Source organism: Perissodus microlepis, chromosome 22 (genome assembly GCF_051167445.1).
Source record: "Perissodus microlepis isolate ML-2025 ecotype Zambia chromosome 22, ASM5116744v1, whole genome shotgun sequence".
Lineage (NCBI taxonomy): Eukaryota > Metazoa > Chordata > Actinopteri > Cichliformes > Cichlidae > Perissodus > Perissodus microlepis.
In genome coordinates, this window is record NC_140481.1 from 16,358,683 (window position 1) to 16,372,237 (window position 13,555).

Below are 13,555 nucleotides of genomic sequence, written 5' to 3' on the forward strand. Positions count from 1 at the left end.
GCATTTGTGTGCCTGTGTGTATTTTGGCAGATGGTGTGAGCTTGTGTCCCTAACTTAGAGGTTGAGGAGTCTTTACAAACAAAAACAAACCTCATACTCACCACATTCTGTGGCAGACGTGAAGCGTCAAACAAGAATTAAGAAAGCAGGAACGTGGTGAGAAAGACTCCAAAGATACTTCATTATTCGACAAAAAGACTCACATTTATCTTTGCTGTACATAAAAATTTAACAGAATGTTAGATGCAACCACCTGTTACCTGTGAAGCTGGAAAAGACGTAGTAAGAGCAGAGTTCAAACATTTTGTGATTTAAAAAAAAAAAAAAAAAAAAAAAGAGTTAGCTTTGGCACAAACAGAACAGCAGCAGTGATTTTACAAGATGGAAACAAATTATTTTCACATTTCCATATTAAAGAGAAAGTAAAGGTGGCTCTACAGGCAGGACAGAAGTGAGACATGATTATCCCATTTCCCATTAAACTATTACTAACCTAACCTAATGTAATTAAAAATGAACAGACAGGTATTGCCTGATGATGCAAAACTATCAAATCATAGGATTTGGCAATTGCACTATTTTAACCCCTTTCTCTTCTACTTATCTTTGTAACATGTTTTAGATTATTTTTTCACTGTACGAATGATGCTCATAGGTCTTTTTTGTTAGTCCAACTGAAACTAACCATTATTTTCATTATTCAAACACACGGAAAAACAAACACTTTACATTCACGGTTTCAAAGATCTCCTAGCCAAGTGTCTTGAAGATGATTAACATATCACTGAACTAAGGGATTAAATGATTAACAGTCTACACACTAAAGCAAAGACCTTTGGTTTTAGACCGTGATAAAACAAGGTATCTGGCACTTTTTATTTACTGCTAAATAATAATAAGGCTGCACAATTAATCGCAATTTTGGCCTCCCACAATTGGTGCACTTTTCCAATAGAACACCAAATCGAAGAAATTGAGCGCTCCCGAGATCAAATACTATAAAGTTCTTGCATGTGTCAGTCACAGCTGTTCCCTGCACTGCACAGCTTCAAGTTTCTAGGATGCAGCATGAACGAGTGACATTATATTAAAAACAACAACAACAAAAACAGACAACAAATAACAGACCGCTGAAAAAAAAAAAAAAAAAAAAACTAAGGTAGAAGGCAAAGGGTTTGTTTGGAGAAGCAGGCCATCATCTGCTGTGAAAACACTTCAGATTTAGGGCAATTTCTTGGTCATAATCATGTAGCCCTATTTACATAAAAAACATTAATCATGAAAAGCAGTGAAAATTAAAATTACTGTTTGTTTCAGCCTCATTAGGCTGGGAAAGGTATGCACCCAGAAAAGTACAAACAATGCCAACTGTGGCGTGACCAGCTGTAGTAGCTGAGGCATTACAAAGAAAGAAGCTTAAACACACTTGAGGTAGCAGCCAAGGCCAAACAGCAGGGCGTGTAGCTAAAGTTCAGAGGTAAGCCTCTGCAATTACTTCCACTTTATTTATTTATTTATTTTTATTTTTGTTTCACACATGGTACAGCAGTAATGCATTCCCATACACAACCTTCCTTTCAATTAAAGTAACACTGTTTCCATGCATGAAAAGGAGCAGGAAGAAGAATAAATTCTTATTGATACCTGCCCCCTATCTGTGATAATACAAGTAGGCAACCAAAATTACACTATGACAATTTTCTGCACATAACAAAACAAAACAAAGCAAACAGAACAATATACTCAACAATGAGCAATACCACTAAATATCAAACTAAAAGGATCATTTTTCTACAATTAAATTCTATTCTTTTCAACTTCTTCATATTGGTTTATCATTTTATTCTTATAGCAGATTTTAAATTGAGAAACATTTATACAACACTTAAGATGATCACTGAGAGAATTCCAGTTTCTTATGCCTATGACTGTTGGACACATTTGTCTTTGTGTGGTTCGAGCAAACCGGTGCTTAAAATAAAACTTCCTTCTGCCGTCCCCATTTTCTGAACACAATACAAATAAACTTTGTAACTTAAGAGGTAGTGTTTTATTTTTCGCCCTAAACATAATAGTTAAAGTCTGTAATTTCACTATGTCTTCTAGTTTTAACAATTTCGATTTTATAAACAAATTATTAGTGTGTTCTCTATATTTAACATTATGCATAATTCGAAGCGCTCTCTTCTGTAATAAATATAATGGTTTCATATTAGTCACGTATGTATTCCCCCATACTTCAACACAATAGCTCAGATAGGGTAGAAACAATGAAAAATAGAATATTCTCATTGTCTTGTAATCTAATATATATCTAACATTACCCAGGATATAAATACTTTTAGCCAACTTTTTTTTAACATGTTCAATATGTGATTTCCATGTTAACTTGTCATCCACTATTACACCCAAAAAAACGGAATTCTGTCACTCTTTCAATTAATACTCCCTCTATAGATAATACTATCTCTTCCTCCTTTACACGGTTTCCGAATATCATAAACTTTGTTTTTTCCAAATTCAGTGATAACTCATTTACATCAAACCATTTTTTTAATTTTTTTCATTTCAATAACCATAATTTTAGCCAATTCTTTCAAGTTCTCTCCGGAACAATAAAAATTTGTATCGTCTGCAAACAAAACAAAATTCAACATTTTTGACACATCACAAATGTCATTTATATATAAATTAAAAAGTTTTGGTCCTAAAACAGAACCTTGATCAATTGAAGTAGCTGACTTTTCAGTTATTCTACTAGGTTTAGTAATCAGAGGGTAGAACCCTCTTCCAAATAATAACTCAAAAAAATCTGATGATGCCTTATGATTGAACATTTTAAAAAAAAATCAATATTATAATCACCGCAAATACAGAATGTCTTATTTCCCTTTACCTTGCTCAATAAATCTTCTACATCTGTGAATGTTTCTATCAGTGTCCCAGGCCTTCTATACATACAAGTAACAATTATATTACTCTTTCTTTCCCTTTCTATTTCTACTGTCACACACTCCATTAAATCATCAATAGCCACAGACATATATTCAACCTGTTTACATTTCAAATCACTATCAACAAAAAGTGCCACACCTCCTGCCTTCTTATTAGATCTATTTATATGATGTAATTCATACCCATCAATGTGAAAGTCCCAACCCCTTTCCTCATCTATCCATGTTTCTGATAGTGCTATCACTTTAAACTTGCCTTTCAGATTATTCAAAAAAATCATAGATCAGAACAAAACTTTTATAGAGGCTTCTACAGTTGAAATGAATTAATGAAAATGTATTGCCTAAGTCAACATTATCCCTAAATTGATTCTCAGTATAATACTCGCATGTAACATTAATTGCATTAAGCACATTCCTTTCTGGCTCGATATTATTTTCAAAATCATGTAATTTGTAATCCGAATCTTCAGTCATTGAGATTGAGTATTCTTTAAATGTCTGTTATCCTTATGACATACCCAAGTATTTCACAACATATTTTGAAAAAACCACTCATAGCTATACAGTTCTTTCCGATCCATAAATAACTGCGGCTCAGATCTATATCTCGTCTTCGCGCATAATTGTAACACCGTCGGTCCCAGTTCCATATCCACCTGCAGCTTCACAGTAATACTCTTCCAGTCTACTGTCTCATACCTTGCCATTTTCCCCCTCCTACAGTCGGAAATAGTGTCTTTCATTGAATAATTCCGGCTAGTTGTTAGCAAACACATCATAACAGACCTTCTGCCGTCCGACCGCAACAGTGTAATCATCCCCCACTTCATGTTTACTCAGGGAGTTCGAAAATACGGTCAGTGCAAAACTCCAGATTGTCAAGTTTTTAAAGCAAGAGAAGAAAACAAGTGAGTGGCAAAAAGGGTAAGAAGAATGGGTATATAGCGCAAAAAACGCAGTCACAACTAGGGATATTACAGAGATACAAATATAGAAATATACGTAAATTGGGCAACTACCTCAAAATTTAATCTAAGAGCAATTACAAAGTAACAACATGACACATTTGACATAAAAGGAACAGATGTGGAAGATGATGCTGAAACTCTGAATACTTCATACTCTTAATTCTGTCATTATGAAAGCAACAGGCAACAACTGTGTGATTTCAGTAAACCTAACACCTAACCCACAGAAATATGTAATATGTAACCCCAATCGCCACCTCCAATCTAAGATGCCCTAACCATAACTGTGACAATTCATAATGCAGACTGACAGCCAGGGCATTAGAGGACATATACCCCGAAGTATGTGTGTGCAAATGTGTTTCAGAGAAACAAAGCAGAGACCCTTTCACTTTCTCTCTCCTTTCCTCTGTCACTATTTGACACAACCCACCTGAAGGTGTCATATTTTGTATTTAACCCGGTCAGCACGATGGCTGTGACAACCAAAACATTAACAGATGATTTTAGTAAGGCTGAGATTTTAACCTTTAATGACTGCACCAGAGACGTGCGGTTCTTCTCAAAAGGTTTAAACCAGCCCACAGAAATCAGTACGGGGCTCTAAACTCTGCCTGAGTTTACCTATACTGGAAAGAAATAGAAAGAATTTCCTATTCCCTACATTAAGATTGCTTATATTTCATAAAAATAATATGAATCTTATTGGACTCATTTTATTTTCTCATGGCCGTGGCCCCTTTCAAAAATTAAAATAAAATAAATAAATCACATAGTGCTTCACCCTTAATGTAAACGCACAAGTTTTAGTTTTAAATGTAGACAAATTTGCCATTTTTCACTCTGTATGACTAACTTCCATAACATTTATGGTCCATATAGAAATGCCCTCATAGGGCACAAACCAAAACTGACTCCAAGCACCTAAACTTGAGCACGACTTGACTGCAAAACCGGATTCTCATCCTGAGCCGAAGGTAGACAGACAAGCTTATAGAAACTAAATCAACTAAACACAATATTCTTTAAAGATTTCAGATATTTTATACTTTTTTATCATTATTTCAGACTGACCTAAAAGCTTAATTTACTTATCCCTTTCTTAATAATTTGATATTAAGAAAGACATAGAAAAACCCCCAAACATGTGACATCAGGAGGTAGTTTGATACATTTTTAGTACTTTTGCACAACTCGGCTAAACTTGTGTACAAAATTTAACATTCACACTTTTATTTTAAGCATGTTTGACAATTTAGAGGTCTGGGCTGCTGAACACCCACCAACTTTCACTGCTCCACAACCTTTTTGATGCCCAGGACATGATCAGTTGCCTGACAGCCAAACAACCAATCACAGCTATTTTTTGTCACAGCGAGTTTAAATGAAAGCGAGAGTGCCAAACGAATAAATATTCTGTCTGGAAACAATCGCTGCTTTCATCCTGGGAAAAGCACATGACAGATGACAACAACGCAGAGTTAAAAACATTAACAATTCATCACAACAACTACACAATCACAAACCCAAATCACAACTTTGCTCCAAGCCCCGGGGAAGTGGGATTTTAAAAGTCAGACTCCCTTCATCTCACTTCGGCCCACAAAGACAGCAGCTAAAGCCTTACATGCCGTGTCTTTCCCTATGCCTCCCTCCAAGTAAACCAGCTGCAACAGCCTGTCAAGCGCCAACTCCCTGCTGTAGCCGGTAGACAGATACAGTGACAGGACAGCCTGAAGGTATATCATCCAATGACAACCTCTGCCAGACACCAACAGCAAACCCAGCTGACCTCAGAGGGAGCACAAACTCAGCTTAAAGCCACATGTCAACTCAATTTGGTGGAGATTTGGAAAACATTTCAGTAAAATACTATTCATAATCTTGGAAACTTCATCGCTCTCATAATTTATAAAGTACTAAACAGTCTGTACACATCAGTGGTTCCCAAATGTGTTGGACGATCGCGTGACAATCACACATTATTAATGCAATTCGCAACTGAACAAAATGCAATGCATAAAATGTTAATTTTCCCCACCAGTGCTTTGATTGCACTCATTCCCCGAACAGAAGCAAACTCTGTACCCTAAAAATATGATCAGAAACTTCAAAGGGAACCCCATTCTGTTCACACAGTTGCAGGGTGGTGGGAATTATGAGAGCGTGACAAATCAAAGGCCCTGACTGACAGAGAGGAGCTGACAGCAAAAATCTGCAAGGGAGGAAATACATCACTCTGTTGTTTGGAGCAAAATAAAAATGAACTGCCAGTGCAGACCACCCAGCACGTAAAGAAAGACTATAAGACAGCATTGTGAAAGCTACCTGCTTTATAGATTCAGGTAGACTGAGAATGTCAAGACATTTGGCCTGCTTCAAAAGAGCACTGGATGTGTAACAAGGCAATGGAAGCACAGTGTATACTTGCTGAGCAGCAATTAAAAAAAAGACAAAGAAATTTCTAGATGCTGCAAATGGTTTATCAAGAGGGCCTGCAGCAATGCATTTCCAAAGAAGGGTTGATGGCATGTTTGACAGAGGCTGCTTTGCACAGATGATTAATAAGTGTGCCTTTGAAGATCAGCCCTGCCCTTTGCTGCCTGTTCGGAAGAATATGTTTAAAAACAAAAACCCACTGGTATACATAACCAGATTTTAAACTGACAAGCTATACTTTATATACTGATGATGCCTTTACTGGAACCCCCCCTCAGCATTTATGCAGCTCCATGCTTCGAATTTTCCAATTATCAACAGTTCCACAAGAGCTCTTATCAACCAGAAAGTAGATGCACAACCCAGAAAGATAAAGGCAAACTCCTGGTCTCTGCTTTTAGATGAGAACAGTGCTTTTTGTGTAACTGAATAAATTATCATACATCAAGGCAGTGTGACTGCAGTTTGTTAAGTGACATTATAGATGGAAAAAACAACGGGAAACCACTGATTCATTGTTTTTGCTTCTAAATGATACTCTGTTAGCTCAGCTCAGAGGATGTGCTCATACCAAATACCAATCTCATACCTTTCTTTTCTCAAAATTCAAACTCTGTTTATCTTACTGGAACGGATACTAAAAAAAAATGAAGTCCCATGGGAACTGAATAACCTATATTCAATATTTAAGTAAAGGCTTTCAGACACACACTTAATAAGCATCATGTCTGCTTCTAATACATATGTAAGCAGGGAAACCTCACATTTTCATTTGTGCATAGTGTCAAAAACTCCCTGAGGCGCTGCTTAACCCACTTTTATAACCTGAAAATTTAAAAGTGCAGAGTGAAATATTACTGTCAATATAATTACAATTCTCCAGGGTCAAACAACAATGGCTCCACAGACCACCTTACTGCTGGGGAAGGGAAAACTCAGCAGCAGCCTTCAGCTCAGGTTTGGTTCTGCTGAAGCACTTGCATGCGCACATGGATGTGCACGCACACGCAAACTCTAAACCATTAATCTTGTTAGGACCTCTTACAGGAGCTCATGGCAACAAACTGACACAACCACAAAAGCACATGCAGATTTAGACACACAAGCACAGGCACCCCTCGAAAAACACACACAATGTTGCTCCCTTATGAAACACACCCACTACATGACAACAGTAAAACCATCTTGACAATGTGACTCAACTTGGTGGCTATCCAATTCAAGTGTGGCAAAGTAAATGAGAAAACGCACTGACCGTGACTCGGGCTGAGAGCCATGTTGCCTGAATTCAAGGCTTCATCAAAACGAGCAAATATCGTCTGTAACCTGGAGAAAGAGAAAAGGAAGATTAGTAGTGTCGAGCACAGATATACAGTACAATGTTAATATCGCCAAAGCTGTCAAACCAAACATATTTGAATGAAGAAATTAAGAAATTACAATAAAGTCCAGATTTTTAAAAAAAAAAAATCTGAGCACCCCACAGAGACGTTTGACCAAAACACAAACAAGGTGCTAAGAATTCCAAATGAGACTCATCATCAAAATCAGCAGCAGAAGCAGCAGCAACATGTGGACAGTCTCCACGCCTTTCTGTCTGATTGTGGGTGGGTGTGTCTATTATGGCAGTCACACTCATGAAGCTGCAGCAGCAACACCCCAAGTGTCCTCTTATAACATCCTACTAGCATCAGACAGACACACATGAAACCACCAGCCAGGTCTGCTTAGTCATGTGATTAATAGGTAGCATTGTCAGCGTAGTAACAGGGCAGATATCCAGCTCAAGCTAAAATAACTTGGTCATCCTCGAAATGCACAACTGGTTAGACAAAAACACAACAAAGACTAAAACACATGACCCCGAATAACATGCCTTTATGTCTGCTTTGCCGAAAGGTTAACCACGGATGGGCGCACACAACAATTAGAGCAATACACACCGTGCTCTTTCTGTCTCTGTCTTTTGGTGTCTGCTTGCCGGTCCACAACCGCCAGACAGCTAAGCAGCTTCTGATAAGTGACGATTAGCGTTGCAACTAGCTCCTCAGCCGTGCACCATTTTCACGTGGTTCGCTTTCTTTCATTAGCATTTTGTGCATCTATTTGTTTCAGCAAAAATCTAGCATTTAGTCTTCAGCACTGATTTGCATCAGTATTTCCCTGTGGGCTGATTAATAGCTTGCTGCGTTGCTACGCAATCTTGCACTAGCTCCCATGTTGGTGACACACTCTGGTCCTCAGCTCCCCTCAGCTCTTTGTATCCAACATGGTGCAGTGGCTCCGAGAGGGAGGGAGGGAGGAAAGAAGACGGGAAGAGAGGGAGGGAGCGTGTGTGAGAGAGAAAGAGAGAGGGGGGGAAGCCAAACGGCGAGAGACCAAAGCATGCTACGGGCATGCGACAAAGCACCACCTACTGTCACGCATACACACTGTACACACAAACGCCAACTGAACAACCTAAACAGCAGTACGTACAGTAAATTTCCAGGCAGCGTCTTTGTGTGTCTGTATGAGCAGGAGAGAGAGTCAAATGGGCCAGTTTGTGTGACAGACAGCAACGAGATTCAGTTACCCTTTACATAACCTCCCTCTCATACACAGACACACACATACTCGTCAGAGGGGGAGGGGCTGTGTGGCTAACAGCAGACAGCGCTGCTCCTCCCCCCTCAGTGTCTCGCCTTCTCATCCCACTTGCACATGTTCCCTCCCTCTTCTTATTTCTATCTTTTATCTTTTTATCGCGGCCATTGATAAACACCTTTGTCCAGCAGAGGACTCATGTCCTTCAGGTAACTCATCTCCAAATCAAACCACATGAGGCAGGCCTGATGAATGCTCACTGAACCAGCATTTGACCTACTTATAGGAAGCTGCTGTCAGATGGTAGCCCCTTGTACTTACCAGTAATGGACCCAAGATTACAACTGTACTTCCAGACACAACGCCAGTAAATAAGCCGACTGTAAAATTAAGTTCCACTTTCAGGTTTCTTCATGCACCATTATGTCATTTGAAATAGGTTTGTAATTTCAATCTAAGTCCCATTCACAACACCTGATCACCAAATCCAAGAAGTGTTTTGGCTCGTGTCAGCAGGTTTAACCTGTGTCTAAACATCTGATCTGAGGTCATAAGATATGCACATCTATATGTTTCTTTCACTGAAAATTGATTAGATGAAATGACTTATTATGAATTATTTCAAGTTAGAACTGGAACATTTTGAGACTGTTGTAAGGGGGGAAATGTATTTAATTATAATTAATTATACAGATAATCCCATCAAAATTCAGTGTCTCGTTTACAACAGAGCTGTTTCAAACAGAAACTTAATTTTGGGAAATAGCTTTTAACCATTTATCTGCCACAGTCCAAAAGAGGTTTCAGATTGTAATAATCACTTGCCTCCACGTATCTTTAAAAATGTGTGCTTGTTTGGTATTTAAGGGATGTGGACAATTATTCCTCTTTTATGACTTCATCTTTCTGTCCATTATCTAATGCCAACTCTGCAGAGTTGATATGTCATCAAGTCAGCAAGATCCTGGCCAGAGCTTTGCTTTCCACTAGGTAACCCTTTGGGTTGCTCCATATGAAATCAATTATTAAATAAACAAAACAATTTAAATTGAATTTTTTTAAAAAATCCCACTGTACAATAACATTAGTATATTAGGTATATTAAGTTACAACCCCTCAAATTATAGGGGTGGACATTTTTGTACTTTATAATTTGCGTTTGCGTTATTTTTTCCAAGCATTACACGACACTTGGAGTGGTTGTGAAACTGATTTGGCTGCAGTTTTTAAACAGAGCTTTAATGTGTTTTCACTCTGAAACTTTCACAACGATACCTACTGTAATGTTTTGAAGCCTCAAAAATAAATTAGTAAATAAATGCATAACACAATTTAAAAAGCACAAAATTCTCACATACCTCTATGGGTCTGTAACTCAGACAACTTTCATAACGTGAAGGTAAAAATTTAGCATGGCTTCATTAAACATATGAACAAAAAACACACAATGCAATTCCAACAGCTTTGCTCCAGGTTTTGTACTATGGCTATTTGCCTATAGCAGACCTGAAGCTGACTGAAACATCACTGATAAAATTAATGAGAGTTTTGATCAGTAAAACTGGAGTATTGTAGATGTTCTCACCCCTATTCTTATACAAACTATACAAAGTAATAAAAACTGGTTTGGGAGATTCGCGATGCATACAATACATATAAAAATTCACGTGCAGAATTCAGTAATAACTATACACAACATCTGTTCAGGAAGAACAAAAGCGCAGGCTGTAAATCACTGCATCTGTCAGGCCTCCGATATTTAAATGAAGGCAGACATCCACACCACTCTGTAAATCCCACACATTCAGACAGTGTGTTTACACTGGAGACGGACTGGCTTAATATGCACAGCACATGACACATGACCACAGCCAGCATTCACAGACGCAAGACTCATACTGAGCAGTCAGCATACAGCACTGGCTGTTGCTCGACTCTCACACATGGGAGAAAGCAGTAAAAAGGGGGCAGAAAGAAGGGGTCACTGTGTGCTCAGAATAACCTTCAACCCTGCACATGTAGCCAGGACGACCAAAGCGGGACAAACCCCCACATTAAACCTCTTCTGATGACTCAAACATAGTTTTTCCAGTTTTTACCCCCATTTCTGTTACTCCACCCAACGCCTTTGTACCCCGTGGCTGCACCCTCTCACCCTCCTCCCTCATTCAGTCGGCATTGTGCTCTGGATGAAAGTGCCTCTGTGTGTGTGAAGGGCAGAGTGGTGCATGGTGTGGCTTGGGACAAACTGAGTGCCAAGGCCACGGGACTCCATAGAAACACAGGCAACAACAAACTCAAAAAATAAATATATAAATAACAATAATTCTTAAAAAAAAATACTACGAAAAAGAACAAAAACTCACCGTGCAGCTGGAAGTCCTCTCTTTCCAATGTCTGCTCTGACCTTCTCTCCAACGTGACGATAAACATCCACCAGCGTTGTTATTGATGCCTCACGTACCTAAACAGCAGACGTTCACCAATTTAATAACCCTCCACATATAAACACATGGAAAGAGATTCAAGTGATGGGTTACCGAGCACACTATAAAAAATGATCTTTGTGTTTGTTAAGACTGAGATCGATTCTCCCTCATAATTCAACAAAGATTAGACTCGTGCTCATAGACTAAGAGACGCAAACATGCAAACACACTAAAAACTAAACCCGTGAGAGCCCATACTCTTCCCTCCTATGGGAGCCATATGATTTGCTAGTTATTGCTGTAAACACTGTTGTGATTGGCTACAAGGATATTGTTGAAGGGATTCTTAGCACCCAAGGGTGGGCAGGCCTTTCTAGGATGTTGATTGGCCAGGACAGTATGTGGGTAGATAATCATTGGGTAGAAGATAGAAGCAGATTTCAGCTTTGGGGTGCAACTCTGCAGGAGGTTAAACCAACCTCTCTCTATTCCTCACACTGACACACACACACACACACACACACACATAGAGCTAATACTCTTGTGTGGTTTAACAACCGGGTGCTCATGATTCAGCAGTGAAGCTGGGTGGTGGGTACAGAGCCCATCTCCTCACTAATAACAGTAATAATCACAGAGCTGCCTTAAGATGAAACCCAACACACTTTGACTGCTGAGGGCTGAACAAAAAGGCTTATCGACAAACTGGCTCAACAAAAACAATGACGAGCCACACGCAGTCAAAACAAACACACACAAAAAGGTACAATTTTCCCCATCATCATGTAATCATGTATAACACTGCAGCTCTTACCTGTGGGTTTTGGTCTCCTGTCAGCGAGCAGAGATGAGGAACTATTTTACTGAGGCTCAGCGGTTGGGCTCCATACCTGAGAGTGTGAAACAGAGGCACAAGAGCAAACGTAAAAGAGAGAGGTGACAGTTGCCGGTGATAAATATAATTATTTGGTGTTCTTTTATAATGGAAACCTTGCTCCGCTCATTGAAAATATTTTTAGAAATTTGAAAAATATATCTATTCTAAGGCAGACTGACCTTTTAGTAGCCTGTTATAAGCTACAAACACTATCTACAAACCACACACACACACGCCTCAGAAATTTAACATCACACAAATATAAAAAACATTAGCAGACAAAGATGGTTTCTTAATTTCTTCTGTTTTGTCCATTCCAGTTATGTAAAAGAAGACCCCAAACAAACCCACGCTTAGCTTTCAGAGCACTAACTGCAATACCATACACTGTTGGTGTTTTCACAACTCTCTGAAACTCCACTGATGGGCTGGAGCACCAGAGAGCACTCCTACTAAGATGAAAATAAAAGCTGCAATAACGTCTTAATTATTTACATCGACCTAGTCCTCTAAGAGGACAAGTGGACCAAAACCACACCCTCCATGCACAACAGACCCACCTGATCCACTCACCCTAGAAGTAAAGAGCTCAGGTTTTAAACTTTTAACCTGTCTGTATGTTCACTGTGCACTTAACAAAAAATAGAAATACAGGGAGTGCAGAATTATTAGGCAAATGAGTATTTTGTCCACATCATCCTCTTCATGCATGTTGTCTTACTCCAAGCTGTATAGGCTCGAAAGCCTACTACCAATTAAGCATATTAGGTGATGTGCATCTCTGTAATGAGAAGGGGTGTGGTCTAATGACATCAACACCCTATATCAGGTGTGCATAATTATTAGGCAACTTCCTTTCCTTTGGCAAAATGGGTCAAAAGAAGGACTTGACAGGCTCAGAAAAGTCAAAAATAGTGAGATATCTTGCAGAGGGATGCAGCAGTCTCAAAATTGCAAAGCTTCTGAAGCGTGATCATCGAACAATCAAGCGTTTCATTCAAAATAGTCAACAGGGTCGCAAGAAGCGTGTGGAAAAACCAAGGCGCAAAATAACTGCCCATGAACTGAGAAAAGTCAAGCGTGCAGCTGCCAAGATGCCACTTGCCACCAGTTTGGCCATATTTCAGAGCTGCAACATCACTGGAGTGCCCAAAAGCACAAGGTGTGCAATACTCAGAGACATGGCCAAGGTAAGAAAGGCTGAAAGACGACCACCACTGAACAAGACACACAAGCTGAAACGTCAAGACTGGGCCAAGAAATATCTCAAGACTGGTTTTTCTAAGGTTTTATGGACTG

At 39.0% G+C, this 13,555-nt stretch overlaps 1 protein-coding gene across 18 annotated transcripts in view; it reads right to left on the reverse strand.

Moving 5' to 3' along the window:
* The window catches only part of clasp2 (cytoplasmic linker associated protein 2), a 65,490-nt gene that overhangs the window by 36,115 nt on the left and 15,820 nt on the right, over window positions 1-13,555 (reverse strand). For 15 of the 18 annotated variants that reach the window (XM_084919026.1, XM_084919022.1, XM_084919018.1 and 12 more), the window contains exons 5-7: window positions 12,194-12,269; window positions 11,317-11,414; window positions 7,620-7,690 (exon numbers count right to left, since the gene is read on the reverse strand). In XM_084919026.1, coding sequence (XP_084775152.1) covers window positions 7,620-7,690; window positions 11,317-11,414; window positions 12,194-12,269 — 245 coding nt within the window. Of the gene's footprint in view, window positions 1-7,619; window positions 7,691-7,804; window positions 7,909-8,307; window positions 8,654-8,842; window positions 8,906-11,316; window positions 11,415-12,193; window positions 12,270-13,555 lie in introns of those variants that run through there. The other 3 variants (XM_084919036.1, XM_084919034.1, XM_084919035.1) reach the window with 3 other exon arrangements.